Here is an 18741-nt window from a genome sequence, read left to right as displayed (position 1 = left end):
ATCCTCTGTCGATATCTAATACATGCATGTGGCATGTGTGGAGGACAGCCATATGCTGCTCTTTGGAAGCACAGCTCAGGGCTAGAGTGTTTCTAGCTCAATGACTGCAAGCATGCACACTCATGGTGTGAATGTGCAAATGGACAAAAATGTCTTAGAGAAACTCCAGGTCCTGGTACTTAACTATTCTCTTCAGTTACGTGCTCTGTATACTCAACTGCATTCCAGAGAAAAAGGATACTTTTTTCTCCTGTCATTTCTCCTGTCTAATTGTCTTCAAGAACCTAATATTCCATGAATATCTGTTAATCTAGGTTGTGCTTTGACGGTATCCAAGACCATTAAATAATTTATTTAACAATAGAAGTTTAGAATTTGAGACTTGTTTTTGATATGTACACTGGGCGTAACCAGAAAATATTTTTATTGATAGATACCAGCTGATGGGAAAAGCCTCTTGGAAATACAAGGCTTAGATCCCAATGAGAAATATATATTTGCAGTCGCAGCATATTCTTCTGATGGAAAACTTATTGGTGATGCCATTGGGGAAACAACTAAGCCAATCCTTGCTTATCCACCTCTTTCTGCTACTACCGTTCGAGCCTATCTAACTCAGGTAGGGTTAGAGTCTTTGATAATAAACACATACTTTAATTTGATTGTAGTACTTGTTTTCACTGGTAGCTCTAAAACTTCTGGTAAAAACTCAAGATTTTCTTGCCAAAAGCATCATAAACACAAATCACGATTTTAAATAACAAATGTTATATTTGAGTAACTTAATTCAAAATTATTGGAAATTCCAGTTTAAAGGGAAATATGTCTCTCAGCTAGTTTTCTTATCCCTGTTCCTGTTTTTCAGTCTGCATTTAACTACTTCTTTTTTATAATTCATTTTTTCATTTTTGTGATTGAAACCAAGTGCTAGAAATCATCTTATTAGTCATTACAATATGGGATGAAAGATGTGATTCAATTTATAAAATTTATAAATTTTATCAGATATTTATAAAATCCAACCATTGAAATTATTTCTGTAGTGTCTTCTGGAAGACCACAAAGGCTCTGTCAGATCTTTATGATAATTTTCTTTATTCCTAATAAAGAAAATTTAAAACAGATTGTGGCATGGAGAAAAGTGAAATTGTCTAGTCTTATAGATCAGATCATGGGGAACAGTTAGATTTCCTAAAGTCTTCCAGAGTAAGAGGTATCCACATGAATTTATGCCTACTTGTGTGGCTCTGTTTATATCCCATTACCTAGTGCAGCAGGGCATTCTGCAGCATTAGCAAAAGTAAAATGAACCTAGATTAAATCATATGCCTTCAAAAACTGTAGCACCATACCTGTGAATTATTCCACAAAGGGCTATTAGATCCTTGGTTAACAGTCAGGAAACTCTTTTTGCCTTCTCTGATGCTAATTCTGAAGGCAAACTAATATTACTAGTATCAGATTGCTACCAAATGTGTTTTATTTGAATATATCAGAATATTCCTACAGAAATTGTAAAATGTGCATGTTGGGGGGAGTTTAAAGAACTTTCTTTATACTATAATCATTTTTGGCTTGGTTATTTGATGAACATGGAAACTTGCTAAATTTTTTTTTTTTGTAGGTAGCCTATCAGACTGGCAACTATACATTAGCCAGAGAAGCATTTTCACCAATGTGGGATTATTTTGTTTCAAATTCTTCTCCGCTGCCTGCCAATGCAGCTGTTATTTCTGCAAGTAGTAATTTGACTATATCTGAAAACAGGTAACTGGTGAAAACAAAATTAAAATAATAGTTAACTATAGATGTGCACATTTTATTTTAAAGAATACCAGGTTGTGAAATTTTGTTGAGACTTGCAATATGAAAAACATTCTGGAAAAAAAAAAGGTGTGAAATGTGTTATAAAAATATAGTGGCTTATAATTAGCAGAAAATTTTTGTTATTTATGGAACTGCTAGCATTTACACACCTAATTCTTTAAAATGATTTTTTTCTTAAGATGGTTGGGAAACATTTACAAAGTGGCTATTAATTCTGTGTGATGCATTTTCATATGCAAAATATGCAATATGCGCTGGATTCTTGACTTTCCAATTAAGAGAGCAATAGAGTTCAGAAATTGTAAAAATTTTGTCAAGAACACCACCCAAGATCAGTAAATGCTTGCTAGTTTTGTTTTGGGATTGCTGTATAAATTTGCCAATAATCTTTGAATATACTGAAGTGCTGTAGAAGAGATATTTGAAATTAATTAATTTATAAATAAATTTCAAATATTCAACCATAATATTACAGGGTTTTCATGATCATAAAGCCCAGGTAGAAATTTTGCAATTACATTCACTGAAATTCATTAGATCCAAATGCAAAAATAAATCAAAACTTTATTAATTCCCAGATAAGAGACTTGTATGAAATAATAGACATGAAGTACTGTAATGAAAAATAATAGTTTTAAATGTTAGTCATCTGCTTATAATTTGATAATGAATTAGAATCCAATATAACTGAACACAAATCATCATCTTCCCTTGTGTGGAATCCTTCTTAGACTAATTCTTTCATTAGGAAAGTTTTGGCAAACTTGTGGAGTTGATATGAAAAGGTTTTGCAGCATCTCTGTTTCAGTTAGACAGATTCGTTAGTCTTGAAACCATAATGACAAAAAGCAACCTTACTGCATACATGTTAATAGTTCTTGAATGTTTCAAGAATTAGAGAAGAAAGATCGATCTTTCTTTCAAGAAACAGATATTACAGGGATTTCCTAGAAGTTTTGTCAGAATACTGCCATTTCCTCTTTACAGATGGAATAACCAATAATGAGCTATTCTGAGACATATAATGTAGCTACCATTTTCTTTATATTGTTTTGACATACTTGCGTCAGAGCTCACCGTTTTCTCATGGTAATGCTATTTGGATGCAAGCAGATAGTGTAGTCTTGTGTGTGCTTTGAATCCTGTTAGAGGAGAAAGTAATGTGTCTAAGCGTACGACTTCTTATTTGGGGCTCAGCCAGACCACTGGTGTGTATCCTGTCTGTCCTTCAAGTGCCACCATGGGTCTGATACTAGGCATACAGATTGACCAAGGGTCTTGATGTTACATGCCATAAGAGCATTTGGGATTTACAGGCAGCCTGTGGATTGCACTGATGCAGGCAGATAATCACTAGACATCACATTTCATGACTATGTGGATGATTTAAATCTATCCCTGGCCTAGGCAACAAAGCAGGAATGCAAGTCTGGTCATTGTGCCTGTTTTTTGCACTTGTTTTTCAGCAATCTTTTTTCCCACACAGTTCTTTTTTTTTTTTTTTTAAACACATACAGCTCTAGAGATAACATTTGAATGAAGCTATGAAGCTACGTTCAGATAAATTAAATGAAGACAAAATTTTAAATAGCTGTTCAAAGCAGTTTCAAGGATTTTGCTTTTCTGACAGTTATGTCCAAGCCTAATTTTTTTTTTTTGTTTTACAATTAATATGGAAGATTCTCAAATCTGCAGTATCAGACCTGAAATAAGGCAGTTTCAGTTTTACTGATCAGTAGCTAAGGAATTAGATAGACTAGCTTGAAAGTACATAGGACTTCAAGAGACAGAAGAGGGAGCTGGAAGGAAAGAAAACCTCTTGTTCCCAGCCGGAAGCCGTGTTGATACCTTGGTAATGTCAAGTATGTGAATGCGTCTATTTGATATTCGTTCCTGAGTTTCAGTCTCTTTTAGGAAATAACAATTGAGGAAGAGGCAGAATTTATTTCTTATATTTCAAAATCATAGGATTTTTCCTGTAATAAAAATATTTTAAAAAATATAACAAGGCCAAATGTTCCCCTACTCCCAGGGAAGAAAAAAAAAACCAAACCAACAAAAAAGGAGATAGAAGAAAAGAAATTCTTGAGACTTTTAATATGAGACATCAGTGATTAAAAGGAGTCTGTCACTAATGCTTAGTAATGGACTTCACAACTGCATGCGTCATTGTCAGAATACAGAAAAATAATGTCTACAGTTAAAATAATGAGACAGTTAAAATAAATAAGCTGTAGCATCCCAAGTTTTCAAAGAAAATTTGAAGTAAGTTTCACTGGATTAGATGAATCAACTAAGGAAAAGCTGTCTTAGGATAGCTGAAGGTGGACAACAATTTGAAAACGAGTCTTACCCCAGTTATTTATTTTTTATGTTGAGCAATTTTTTCAGTTTTATGTATAAATTTTATTTCCAGAAGTAGCTACAGTAATCCTTTTTGTCCATCATTTTAAAGTTAAAGACTACATTTTAATATAATGCAGTTTCAAGCATGCGATATCTGAATCATCATTAACATGCTTTTACAGTTCTTTTGCTTTTTTATTTTGTAGGTTACGTGCTGAAGCTGTATCTCAGACTTCTCCTATTACCTTGCACCTCTTCCTGAGGAATATATTTGCTGTCTGTGACATTAATGTCATGGAAGGAGCACTCTTCTGTGATTCCATCTGCTCCAATGAGATACTTTATAAGGAACAAGTATGTGTGACTTAAAATAATATACTGGATTTGATTTTACATTTTGATCAGCTTTATTTCACCATTGCAAGATAAATGTTGCAATGTACTAATCCTATTAACAGAAGACTTCATTTTCTGTGCATTATCTGGTCTTCCTTTCTGAAGTATTTTAGTAGCTTTTGGTTATTTTGTGTCCTGGTGGGATGATGGTTTCTGAATCAGTTATTGCCTAATCCAAAGCCCACTGTTTCCAACTGAGGAAGGATTTTCCTTGACTTAAGTGATGGTAGACTATAATTTAAGAAAGAGGTATAATCATTGTTATTTTTGTCCTACTAAGAGGCACCTTGGATTTTTAACTTTAAGCATTTCTGCTATTGAATACATATATTTTCATTACTATTGAACTTCTAACAGGGTTTCATGGTTTTAATATCCTAAGTTTCTTTTATCTTATTTTAGACTTTCTCATAGTATAATGGCATGTTAATGACACAACAGACCTTTTTTTTTCATTTGGGTAGTCAAGCTTTGCCTCCCGTATTATTACATTCCTATTCCACTCTTTCTTTGCTGAAGTATTTGTCTTGTAAAAATGTGAGCACTCAGTTATTCAGTGACTTTACTGGATCTGCTCACCCATGCAAGGACTGCAGCAGATAACAGGAAGGGAAAGGAAGGAATTGTTATCCTCCCCTTACATACTCTTAGAGGTTAGCATGTGAAATTTCCACTCCACACAGGTTGAGGTTGTTAACCAGGCTTTGTAAATTGTATGGGTACATTCAGGGGGCATGGTTAGGTTAAGAACAATCGCTTCCTTCAGAATCATGAATAATGTTGCATTTGTTTATATGCTTCTAATGTGTCAAGGTAAATGAATTTTTAAACTTTTGTCTTACTTGCTGCTCTACACTGCTTTTTAAACTGCAACAACATCTGTCTGCTTTCACTCTCAAATGATTTAAAACAACAGAATTCATATTTGAATCAAAATGTGTTTTCTTTTACAGGTTGCTAGATTAGCAGAATGTGGAAGAATGACTGTTGCAATTGAACTTAGCAATTGGTTGAATGATGCAAGTTACACCCTGCAGTCTGTTGTACAATGTTATGGTCTCCTTGCTCCAATTATTTATCACAAGATTTCTTCAGTGCCAGTAGTTCAGGTGAGAGCATTTTAAGACAAAGCAGCTGGCATCCAAGTCCTGCAGTTATAGGGATTCAAATTAAACTTATAATGGAGTGTACAGCAGGAGAGCTAAATATCTAGGCTTTTTGTTCTTTGTAGCTGCTGAAAGAAAAGCCTTTTATGGTTTTATGTGTTCCCAACGCATATATGTTCAGTGTAAGCTGTACAGATTCTGCTCAAGTAACTGCAGAATACTGATTGTTTCTTCAGGATGATTTGTTGTATTTTCTAACTATAGTGGAATCTACAGTGTAACGTCTACTTGAATGCTATTTGCAGATGGCAGTTTTGAGGAAAGGAAAGCAGCATTGCCTATGGCTTTTTCTTGAATGTTTGCTTCATATACAGTTTTCTTCTTAAAAAAAAGGTTATTCAATGTTTTGATACTGCAGTCTTTAGTTTTCAAGCATGTGCTCCTTTCCAGAAGCAAGCATCTTCTCTTTGGAAACGGAGTCCCTGAATCTTTTCCTGCCATTTCTGAAGCAGCAGATGTGTTTTTTAAATTCAGCAAGGATACAGTAGAAAGGATACAGTAGAAACATGCAACTTTTCCCTGTAATTAGGTAGTTTTGTAGGGGAGCAGCAGTAAGAGCATGTTTGCTCTATGAGGAAGGATGAGGTGACTGCAGTGCAGGTAAGGCACAAACTAGCAGCATCTGAACATGGCAGGCAGAGCAGGATGTTGGTAAGAGAATCCACTAAAGAGTCCAGAAAAGGTGAAATTATTGGGCTGACCCAGGGTCGATCCAGGAGAAAAAGTCAGGAGCTGCAGGAGTTGGAACCAGAAACTGGAGATGAGGCTACAACACAGGTCCAAGGTCCATCCAGGAGACATAACTGAAGACCAACACACCAATCCTGTTGCTCAAGCAGGGACTGAAGGCTTGTGTCAGAGCTTAATTGGGACTCCTGGGCCCCTGGGCAGAAGGTGTGAGAGGAGACACCAAGTGAGGCTGCTCAGGGAATGACTATTGGGGCACTCAGGGCCCTAAGAAATTTTTAGGAGTGTTTAAGAAAAAAAAAAATCTTTACATACAGGGATAGCCTCTTGCTTAAGAAGTCATTGGCTGTCATGACTTACTAAAGGCACAGCTAGCCACTGGAAATGGCTTCCATTTCAGATTTCCTAATTAAAGGGACTAATAATTTAGTCACATGTTCTTTTCATGTCTGATAGACAAAAATGGGGGAAATAAGTCTTTTCAGAGCATACTGGAAATAATTTTCTTTCATTTAAAAATCTGACCAGCTCAATATATTTTTAAGCAGTCCTCTACTAGGAGTATGTCATCTCACTAAATTAAGCATTCTTTGATTTAATGTTAATTAAATCAGCAAAAATATCCATCATGTATCTGTAATTTAATATCTGTGATTTTATGTGTACATGTCATTTATTCCAAAGGGCTGTGGTTGAAATCTTGACACTGTTAAATTCAATGGAAATTTTATTATTGGCTAGCATTTAACCTATCTGTTAGATTTCAAAGTATTTTAAAGTTGACCATCAAATACAATAGGCTGTACAGAGGTACAAGCTTGTAAGTGTGTTGCAGACTCCAAACTTTGTTTTAACCCTTGTATTTACAGATCCTTATTAAGTGCTTGGCTGTCCTTCAAGAAATTCCAAGTGCTGCTTTGCAGAGGAGGCAAGCAGGATGTTATGAGAGTATACAGCATATGATAGCTTGTACTTCATTTTATACAGCAAAGGTATGGTATGTATCATTGTGCTTACAGCTTAGTTTAAGATACAGTTCTTGTCATTTAGAGAAAAAAGAAAAGATTTAGTAAGCTGGCCTTCAGAGTGATATCTTAGAGAACCGGCACTCTTAAATAGTAAAGGTATAGAAATATTTATTAGTATCTTTGTATCAGTGCATTTTGACTTTTTAAATAGAACTGAGAATTTTCATTGTATTGTATTTCATTGTAACTATTAGTCCATGACATGAAATCCGTATTTTCTATCATTGTTTGTATTTTTACAATTAAGGTAGTACTCTTTTCAATAAGGTCTCTATGTAATATATAAATTTAAAAGTTTATTTACTGCAAATAGGCCATATTTCTATTTTTAATCACATTAGCATATCTGGCTTATTTACTAATTAGATACAAGAGACTTTATTCTATTTAGTCCCACATGCTGGCAGGAACATAAACACCTTGACTTTTAACCATAATACATATCTGTAGATCACATTTATGATTCAGATACTCAATCTATTTAGTGGGATAAGGAGAAATTTGGTACTGGTAGGATATTTTTCCTCAGGTATAGAGACCTGCTAGAGTTAAAAAGTACCCACCATGATAAATCTATGATGCTGAAAAAAGTCGGCATTCCTCTGGCTTTGATTATACCTCAGCTAAGAGCTCATACTGAAGCTGAGCTGTGGCTGATGCTTTGAGGGATTCCCCTGTATTGGTGATCCCTCACCCTGGTCTTTATAGGAGCTGAATCTCTGTGCTTACCTTACAAGACCAGATCAGTGTCAAATATCCTTAAAAGTGGACTGAAAGAAGACCCACTTTTCATTCTTTCTATAAAGACGAGTATTTTAAGCCTTAGTGTTGTTACTTTCTTCATATCAATTATTTCATGGCTGCGAGGGCAGTGTCAGGGCATGGTGAAGGCTTGGGAGCCTGGAGCAGAGGGAAATGCCACAGGCATCAGGGCAGTACCTGGAAGTCAGGTTCAACCAGGAGTCCAGATCATCAGGTGAGTTTGTGGTGATGAGGCAGGTCTGAGCTGAAGCTGGAAGTCAATCTGCAAGTCAGGATCAGGTCTGGTGAGGGTAGCTAGAGTCAGACACAGCTCAGCAGGCTGGTGTATTGTGATGGGAGTAGTCTGAGGTCAAGCTGAGAAGTCAGGCCGTGGGTTAGGTGTCCAGACCAGTGGATCCATTGCCAGGCCCAGGTATGGCTTGGAGCATGCTGGAGGCCAGCATTCATGCCACATGGGAGCTGGCAGGGACTGTAGGCTCAGACCTGAGCTGAAATGGAGCTCCTGGCCCATGGGTGAGGGCCCAGATAGAGGCTATCAAGGCTAATAAAGCCTATTAGGAGCCTTGAAACTTTGATATAGTGTTTGTTTGTTGTTGGGTTCCCCCTAAATGGCTGCTTGTACTGCTGATTATTTTTTTCCTTAGAGATAGCATTTCAACAGAACAGCATACATAACAGGGAACAGAATGAGTGAATTGCAAATGCTACTGATTAATCCATGGTATATGGTTTTCTGTTGAGTTACATTCAGGCCATGTATTGTATTTATCCTAAAGGAATCGTACACTTATTTTGTATCCCAAAGACAGAAGTTACCTTGCGTATAGTAGAAGCACTTTGGCCTTTAGAGCTCTATCTGAAGAAGGTAAAGCCATCCAAAAATATTCCCTACACAGTTCATTTATAAATTTCACAATTTTAAAAATAAACTTCACTGCTCCTTTCACTAATACAGTTGGGATTTTCAAATGTGGACTTGATACCAGAGAGATAAATGAGGATCATTTAGTTACCCTTTATATTCTTTGATAGCAGTACCGCCTAAGAACAGGAAGAATGTCAATCACAGCAATAGATACTTCTGGCTAAATCTCTCTATTCTCTGAGGGATAGGTTAAGCAGAAGTAGAACACATGATAACATATCTGCAATTCCAATTATTTTACAGGTCAATAGTCCTCTTTTTTTAATGAAAGGAAACTTAAGCATTGAGTAATTGGTTTCTATTCATAATATTCATGCATTTTGACAATTATAAGCAGACAATAATGAAACATTACATCTTATGCAAAACAAAAATATATAACAGACGATTCTTTAATAGGTACTACGTTCCTGGAAAGAATATGAACTAGCAGTAATTATTGTTAACTATGGAAAAAAATTGTTGGATTCCTCGCCAACAACCTCACCCTGCCTGTCAGAAGCTCTGAAAACTGAAGAAAAACACACTAGCAAAGAAGTTAAAGTAATTGCTCTGATTTTCACTTTTTCTTTTCTCTAAATACTGTATTCTATTATTTTGAAGACTACATTTATTAACTTCTTGTTTTAGAAGTGATAGTAGGGAATAAGAATTTCCTTGCAGAATAAGAGTTCCCAAAGTACAGCTGAGAGGCTTCTATTTAATTGTAGCCATCTTTGTTAAGACCAGTTGCAGGCTGCAGTGGGTACAGGGTCTCATCTTGTTGAACTGGAGAGGGGTTAGCAGTATTACAGTTCAGAGCCATGAAGATCCTGCAGATATTTATGCAAGCATTCCTAACTGATCTTCACATAAAGTTTCCAGGAATGCTTTATTAGACAGAAACAATAATTAAATATTTGGAAAAGTAAATAAGAGCAAAAGTATCCTAAATAATGCACAAACAGCCTCTCATTTTGCATAGCGGCTGCTTGAAACTGAGTCATAATAAAACAGTAACTTAGGAATTGCATAGATTGAAAAATATTTCTCAGTGGAAGAAATTTCAACCTCAAATACCTTAATAATTAATTACAAAGAGATGGAACAGGTCGTGAGGATTTCCTGCAACTTAGAATCAGAGTAAAGTGATGATTCTCCATACTTTTAGGTCTGTTTTCTTTCTTTAAATAATTTTAGAAAAAATTTTACTGGAGAGGTGATTTGAAAATGAGGTAAGAAAGTAGGAGTAATGAGAGAGGAAGAAAGGAAGCAGTGTGAGCGTGAAACTCAGATATATTAAAGAGAGGGACAAAAAGTTAATCCGCTTACAGGGAAGGATTTCTGTAAGAAAATTTGTAGGATACTGATAAGATCCAGGACAAAATTTTCTCCATTGTTTATTGCTGAGTTTGTGTTAGCTGCTCCCAGGTCCATACTGAAAAAGAGAAAGGAATCTAAGATCATAGGAACAGCATAATATCTTGAGCCAAGCAGGGCTGACAGAAAATTACATTTTCACTGAAGTAAAAAAAAAACAAACAACAACCAACTTTCTTTCCAGAGGAAGATTTTGATGTCTGCAGGCAGTATATAATCTACAGAAGATTATTTCTTCTGGAAAACAACTTATTTTATCAAACAATCTGTTCAAATATGTTGTTGTAGTAGCATGTGGGGCTTCCCTAAAAATGTATTTGTTGGCAGAGGAACTCCAATCACTCCCTTGGAGATCAGTCAAGAATGAATCATAGCCAGGTTTTTGAAGCTGTACTAAAAAGTTTATGACTGTCAATTTTATTTCACTTGAAAAATAAGGCAATATTGATGAAATTATCAGATATAGAATGAGAAGATTTGGGATCTAACCTAAACTCCACCATTTACCTGCTGGTTTTAGCTAGGTAAAAGCTAAGTTTTTGTAACTATTGGATATTTCAGATCACTTCTGCAAAGACATCCCATTTAGCTGCAATGGAAAAAGCAACAGAAAATCTAAGTGTTCTTGAAGCAAATCTCCTCAGACTGACAAAACCAGGTACTTACCTTTTTCTGTGGAATTTTCTGTGTCTTATTTGTAAAAATGATTTACCTAAGAAGTACTTTTATTTTGTATATCTTCCATGATAAATGAACCAAAATTATAATTTCAGTGATCTTATTTATAGCTGGTAGTGATGTGTATGGTGACTTTTATTCATATTTTTCATAATTTCCACCAAAACACACATTCCTTCTTAAAAAGCAGTGGTCATTTTTGTTCTATTCTGCAAATATATATGTTCTCCCAATCTGTGTAAACTGGGTTCCATGTTATTTAGGCTTGCTGTATCTTGCTACATCAAAAAATACAGCGGCAAAGATGACTGTCCATTTATAGCATGTCTTACTGTCTTACCAGTGCCAGTAGTAATGACCACTGCAAGAAATTTTAGTGGAGAAAAGGCTTCCTGATGAAAGTTAACAGAAATTATCCTTTTTTGTGAAGGAATTGCATGTATACTAGCATTTAACTACCTTATAACTCAGGAAAGAATATATTAACTTATCTTACAGTCTGGATGAAGCACAAGAATGTGCAGGCTAATAGTTCTGCCAAATTTAGATTAGTTAATAAGTAGGACTTATAAAGGCAAATTGATTCGAATTTAAAACACAGAGCCACTACTGGTTTTTTTTTTCCATTATGTTTACGTGGCGTCTTGTACTCCTTGGAGCCTGGATAGAATCATACAATAATTTAGGTTGGAAGGCATTTATTCCAACCCCCTGCTCAAATCAGGTACAATTAGATCAGGTTGCACTGGGACTTGTCCAGTCAAGTTTTGAATCTCTCTGAAGAAAGAGATTTTGCAACTGGGCAACTTGTTCTAATAGTTGACCACCCTTATGGTTAAAAAGGTTTTCTTTATATCTATTTGGAATTTTCTGATTTCCAGCTTGTGTCTATTGCCTTTTGTGTTATCAGTGAGGACAGTCTGTCTCCACATTCTGTATTCCTCCTATTAGGTGGGTGTAGATTCCTCTTAGCCTTTTCTTCTTAAGACTGAATAAACCCAATTCGCTCAGCCTCTTCTTGCTTTGTCATGCACTCTAGCTCCTTATCATCTCGGTGGCCCTTCACCGGACTTACTCCAGTATGTCAGTGTCTTATGCTACAGTGTCCAAAACCAAAGACAGTAGTTTAGGTGTGGTCTCATAACTGCTGAATAGAGGGAGGTAATCACTTCCCTTGACCTACTGACTATGCTCTTTCTAATACAGCCCAGCATGCAACTGGTCTTTGCTGCAAGAGCACAGTGCTGACTCATGTTTCAGTTATTGTCCATCATCCTCCTGGAGAAATTAATGCATTATGGCCTAGACAAGTGGTCTGTGCAGTGGGTGGGGAATTGGCTGACAAGCCGCACCCAAAAGGTCGTGGTAAATAGCAATTTTTCAAAGTGGCAACCTGTCAGAAGTGGGGTCCCCCAGGGATCAATACTGGACCCAATGTTATTCAACATCTTTATAAGTGATCTGGATAACGGGATCAAGTGTAGCCTGATGAAGTTTGCGGATGACACCAAATTGAGTGAGGAAGCAGACGCTCCAAGAAGGAAGAGCTGCTCTGCAGGAAGATCTGGATAGGCTGGAAGAGTGGGCCAACAATAACTGTATGAAGTTCAACAAGGACAAGTGTAAGGTCATGTACCTGGGAACATAATCCAGGAGTGCAGTATAGACTGGGATCCACCTGGCTGGAGAGCAGCTCTGTGGAAAGGGACCTGGGAGTCCTGGTGGACAGGAAGCTCAACATGAGTGAACAGTGTGCTGCTGGGGCCAAGAAGGCCAACAGGATGCTGGGTTGCATCAAAAAGGGCATTGCCAGCAGAGAGAAAGGAAGTCATTATCCCACTCAGTGCTTTTCAGGCCACACCTGGAGTGCAGTGTACAGTTCTGGTCCCCGCTATACAAAAAGGATGTGGACAGGCTGGAAGGGGTGCAGAGAAGGGCCACCAAGATGATCAAAGGGCTGGGAAACCTGCCATACAGGGATAGGCTGAGAGAACTGGGTTTGTTCAGCCTTGAGAAAAGGAGGCTTAGAGGGGATCTCATCACCACGTACCGGTACTTAAGGGGTAGCTACAAAGAAGATGGAGACTCCCTTTTTACAAGGAGTCCTATGGAGAGGGCAAGGGGGAATGGACACAAGTTGCTCTTGGGGAGATTCCGATTGGACACCAGAGGGAAATTTTTCACAGTGAGAACAGTCAACCATTGGAATAATCTCCCCAGGGAAGTGGTTGACTCGGCCACATTGGACACTTTCAAGAGTCGGCTGGACAGGGTGCTGGGCCATCTTGTCTAGACTGTGCTCTTCCTAGAAAGGTTGGACTAGATGATCCGTGAGGTCCCTTCCAATCTGTGATTCTGTGATTCTGTGATCTCTCTATATGCGTTTGTCCCAGAAGAGAAAGCATTTCTGTAATAAATAGGTTAAAAAGAGTGACACAAAAATTCCCTTCATCTGTGCACTGATCATTTCTTGCTGCTGACATTGATGCCTGCATTCCTGTAGAACAAGTTACAGAATGAATGCATATTGTAAGTTAATTGAAAATTACATTGATTACTTAGTGAAATGATGTTCCATTCTTACTTAATAGAAAGTTAAATTAATGAGTTCAGTTAGAGAAGAACACATTTTCAGTAATTGGGAAATACTTGACAGCTGAAGTCTGCTCTGTTGCTGAAACAGCATTTTTTGTCAATAAGTTTCAGGATACAAACTGAAGAGGAGTCTTTTGCTGAGGCCATGCAAAACAAATAACAAAGTTTACAGCTGTCCTTGCAAATATGTATAAGTGGTTTAGGACAATGTGCACGCCTGTAGGGCATGCCGTTAAAAATATTTTGGAAAAAACCTTGTCATAGGAAATCCTTAGAAGTGGATCAACACTTAGTATTCCTTTGACAATAGTCTACGAGAAAAATGAAAAAGAGCCGAATCTGCCTATTTCATAAGTAACTGAGAAAACCAAAATATTTCATACACAGTACAATATGAATTCTGAAATTTCAAATGTTTTCCCATTTAAAAGTTTTTGGTAAGTATTATTCTTTGTGAAATGCTCATTTGAAGCAATGTTCTTGAACTTGTTGAATAGGAGAGAGTACTAATAAAGGGTGTGACTTGTCCTAAAAAGGAAATAGAAAACAATCTGCTTCTCCTGCTGACTGTCCTATTTAATTGGACATATTTGCATTCAACAGACTTCAACTTACTGCTAACACTGGAGGGTGTAGCTATTGATCCACTATCACAACTGGTTGCTCCAGAGTGCATTTTTAACCTTGCTTTTTTCAGGGACTAGCTGCATTGATTTTTTTTAACCTCAGAACTTGCATAAGCACAAAATTTGTAGGTCAAGTTTCTTTATTAAGGCAAAATAGCAACTGGCACATGTAACTTTTTTTCTGGTGCTCATCAGCTGGTAACATAGTTGTGCTTAACTCTCAGAGGCTTGAATCCAAGGTATTATTCTCCTACATATTATAAATATTATTTATATCTCTATATTGTATTATTTGTGCCTATCTCTAATATATTATTTATAGAATAGAAATAACATTTGCATACAAATATTCATACAAATATTTAAGTGAAGAAAAAACCCCCCTTTATCTAGTAAGGGCTAGTAGCTAGTAGCATCATGTGTTCAGTTCATGCTGTATAGCTTTAAATACATTTTTGGACATGTCCATACTGCGTGTCCTCCTCCATAGATGATCTGTGTGGAACTTTATTATACCTCTGATGAACTCCAGACATGCTGCTCGTTAGTCTAGTAGCTGGAAGTTCATCAGTCACATCCATAAGCTCTTCCTTATTTGAGTGGCACAGCTACTTACGGTAGAAGAAAAGAACAAGCTTTTGAATGTCTCTCTGGATGACAGTGAGAGCTTTAAAAGCAAACTCTGTGCTACAGAAGGATTTGTCTAGTCTTCAGTTACAATTTCAGGTAGAGCTTCTATTGTACACTGTCACCGCTTGTCATAATGGATTTGATTTGGTTATTGATGTAGCTCATGGATCAGAGCTCACAGGACAGGAAGATCCTTTGTTCCTTTACCCTGTAATTTCATGTTGGACATCAAACAGTGCTTATCGAGAAGGTAGGATAATTGATGTTTATTTTAATTTTAAAGGCTTCTTTACTTCAGGAAGTTGCCAGCAAAGCGATCTATTTCTTGCTTGGAATAAGCTCTTGGAAACTTTCTCTTCGTTTTGTTCTCAAATATACAAAATTGAGTAAAACATAGCTTAAAAAAAGTTCTTAATATAGTGACATTTAGAAGTGTATGAAGTATGTGCACCAAATTACTATAGATTTTGATGTTAAGTATATAAAATATTAATATTTTAAATAATTTGAATAATGTTTATTTTCTAATAATCTTAAAAATTAGCTTTTTTTTTGTTTTTTTTTAAAGTAGTGTCAGGTTTTCAAAGATTCTGTTTGTGTGGTATGTTATTTTTAGATTAAGATACGCCCATTTCCACATTAAATTATGTTACTGAAAGAGGAATTCACAAAAGTCTGAGTATGCTTGCATTTTTGAAATAGGATTTAAGATTCTGGTATGTGGCCTTTGCCACTGCCTTATTTTTTTTTAATACTGCTGTTCGAAATAACAGAGCCTTGCCTGTAAAATTAGTATAGATATCAGATAGGATAAATATTTATTTATTTCTTGACAGTAAAAAATTATGAAGACAGCCACACAATAAAAGCAGTTTGCAAACAATTAAAAAGCTGCCTAAAATCTAGACAGCACCGCTCTATTGCTGCAATGAGAACTGTGTGATGCTTGTACACTAATGTGACTGTGACTGAGAAGAGCAACCTAAGTGAATAGGCTGCAGTTACTTTGTACTTGCTTTATTGGTTTTTTTCCCAGGATTTTCAAGCATGTGTACAATTAGACACACTGAATATTGTTATTAAATGTTTTTGCACTATGTACTGCATGATACAAAAATAGTTCCAAACCTGTTTTCTCAGTCCCTAGAACATTTATCACTCTAGGAGTGTAAATTGAGAGAACTTGCGATTCTGGATGCCTGGTTACAAGAGGTATTTAGCAACTGTGGTTGTGTATCCTGGCCTATCTGATTTTAGTATCAGTATGCCTTTTCTTCATTAGCATGCAACATGACATAAATATATGCTTTAAGACATACATAGCTGTAATTATAGCTGAATTCGGAAACCTGTTATAGCATATACAAAACCTGTGTTAATTATTTGTTACTTTATTGCAGTGATGAAATTCAGAAAGAAATCACGTTTTCTTGAGTTCTTTGTTCAAGTTTTGCACAAAATCCTGAATGAAGAGAAGTTTCAGTGCGTTCTGGAATGGGCAGGCAATGTGCAAGTTTACTTGAGAAGGTAGATCTCTATTACAGTAGCAGTGAAAAACTACAGCTTAGGTTCACCAGTGTCACGGTTACAGCAGAACCTGTAAATTGTGCCTGGTAGAAGACCTATCTGGAGCCATTTCCATGGTTCCTAGTCTGCAGAAGTTCCATGAATACAGAGGATTAGATAGCTACAGAAAATATTATATTGTGACCTTGTTATACATGGAGACTTCACCCTTGGCTGTGTCTGTTCAAAACCCCTGTCTGCCATCAGCAATTTCCAGGATTTTCCTTTTCACAGATACCACTTGGTAATATGACCATTTGCCATATTATCATGAGGCAGTGGGATAACTTAGAAAAGTATGTTGCATTAAATCAAAAGCAAACTGATCTGGGCCTACAGTAGTGTCTAAAAATATTCTATACTGAAAAGGTAAGCGGAATCAAATTCTAAAAGGAACTTGAAGAAATTTAACTATTGTTAAATTGTTAAAATTTGCATTGTTAAAAATGCACACCAGTATTTCTAAAAATTAAAAGGCAAATAATCAGGGAAAAGGAAATATATTATAGGGAACAGGAATTCTTGTTATAAAAGACCAAGAAAAATTGGCCATAATCAAGGAAACTGCTTTGTTTTACTAGGAGTTAGGAAGGTGAGATAGTTGATACCTATAAATTCAGATTTCTATAATAAACCTTGAACTTCCTGTTTTCTGAAGGGGAAGAAGGAAAGCAAAACCTCCTGAATTTAAAACTCACAATGAAACAGGAATTGCATATGGTCTACCTGTTCCCAAAGATAACTGTTTAACTATGAAAGGAGTTTAACATTATGATGATGATTTTAATATTATTTCTTTGCCAGGAGGAATGACCACCTTCTCTGTATCAATGGAATTTCAACTCGAGAAACAAGTTCTCCCACTCTGCCAGAAGGCACAGATAGATACACTACAGGAGTTGCGGAGTTTCAGAAAGTGAGTTTTATTGTTAGGAGTGCACTGATTTTGGCTGGGAAAGAGTTAATTTTTTTCATAGTAGCTGGTATGGGACTGTGTTTTGGATCTGTGCTGAAAACAGTGTTGATAACACAGGGATGTTTTCGTTACTGCTGAGCAGTGCTTACACAGAGTCAAGGCCTTTTCTGCCTCTTGCACCACCCACCAGTGCATAGGCTGGGGGTGCACAAGAAGCTGGGAGGGGACACGGCTGGGACAGCTGACCCCAACTGACCAAAGGGATATCCCATACCATGGGGCTTCGTGCTCAGCATATAAAGCTGGGGGAAGAAGAAGGAAGGGGGGGATGTTTGGAGTGATGACGTTTTGTCTTCCCAAGTAACCCTTATGCATGATGGAGCCCAGCTTTCCTGGAGATGGCTGAACATGTCCCTGCTGGTGGGAAGGAGTGAATGAATTCCTTGTTTTGCTTTGCTTGTGTGCATGGCTTTTACTTTCCCTAGTAAACTGTCTTTATGTCAACCCACAAGTTTCCTCACTTTTACTCTTCCAATTCTCTCCCCCATCCCACTGTGGGGGACTGAGTGAGCAGCTGGATGGTGCTTAGTTGCTGGCTGGGTTTAAACCACACCAAGGAGTCATGTATGTCTTTACTGGGCAGCAATACCATAAGCACACAAACAAATTTTTCCAAGCTATCTCATAAAAACCTCAGCAAGAGAGATGCATAATTACTAAAATTTGGGATATAAACTCTAGTCCTCTGCTTACCTCTGTACTCCTAAAACCAGGAAGAAAAGTTGGCACGGGATTTATCTGAAAGACCAACAGTTATGAGGAATTTGAGATGAGTCAGAGTAATGCATTCCAAAATAAATGGAAACTTGCCTTTCATCAGCTCCATTAAAAAAAACCAATATGTTAATAGGAAATGGTTTGGATACCATCATGTTAGGAAAAGGAGATCAGTTTAGGCCTTTTTGTGCAATATGTTGTACTTGCACTTTTTCATGAGTAGTTGTTCATGATTAACTCCTTGTGCAGATATTCTAATTGTACAATAAAGGCTTTTGTTCAAAATTATTTTAAAATAAATTTTTGCTTTTATTGGAAGATAAGAATAATCTTAATGGATTTGCATTTTTTTGGAGGAAGTGTTTTCTCCTTCATAAACCTCTAGTAATGCTGTAATACTGCTAGCATCTGTGATAGGTTAGGGAAAAGGTTTTCTGTCTCAGGAAAAGAACTATCA

The 18741-nt window shown here is 36.6% G+C and overlaps 1 protein-coding gene across 1 annotated transcript in view; it reads left to right on the top strand.

The window, feature by feature from the left end:
- Window positions 1-18741, top strand: part of CFAP54 (cilia and flagella associated protein 54) — a 118953-nt gene that overhangs the window by 43890 nt on the left and 56322 nt on the right. Inside the window, 10 exon segments of the mRNA XM_075090088.1 lie at window positions 434-619; window positions 1625-1767; window positions 4380-4527; window positions 5523-5678; window positions 7292-7414; window positions 9537-9674; window positions 11058-11154; window positions 15186-15275; window positions 16426-16552; window positions 17396-17507. Of these exon segments, the coding sequence (XP_074946189.1) occupies window positions 434-619; window positions 1625-1767; window positions 4380-4527; window positions 5523-5678; window positions 7292-7414; window positions 9537-9674; window positions 11058-11154; window positions 15186-15275; window positions 16426-16552; window positions 17396-17507 (1320 nt within the window).

The sequence above is a fragment of the Phalacrocorax aristotelis genome, chromosome 1 (genome assembly GCF_949628215.1).
Source record: "Phalacrocorax aristotelis chromosome 1, bGulAri2.1, whole genome shotgun sequence".
In the NCBI taxonomy this organism is placed as follows: Eukaryota; Metazoa; Chordata; class Aves; order Suliformes; family Phalacrocoracidae; genus Phalacrocorax; species Phalacrocorax aristotelis.
This window is presented reverse-complemented; position numbering and strand designations above follow the sequence as displayed.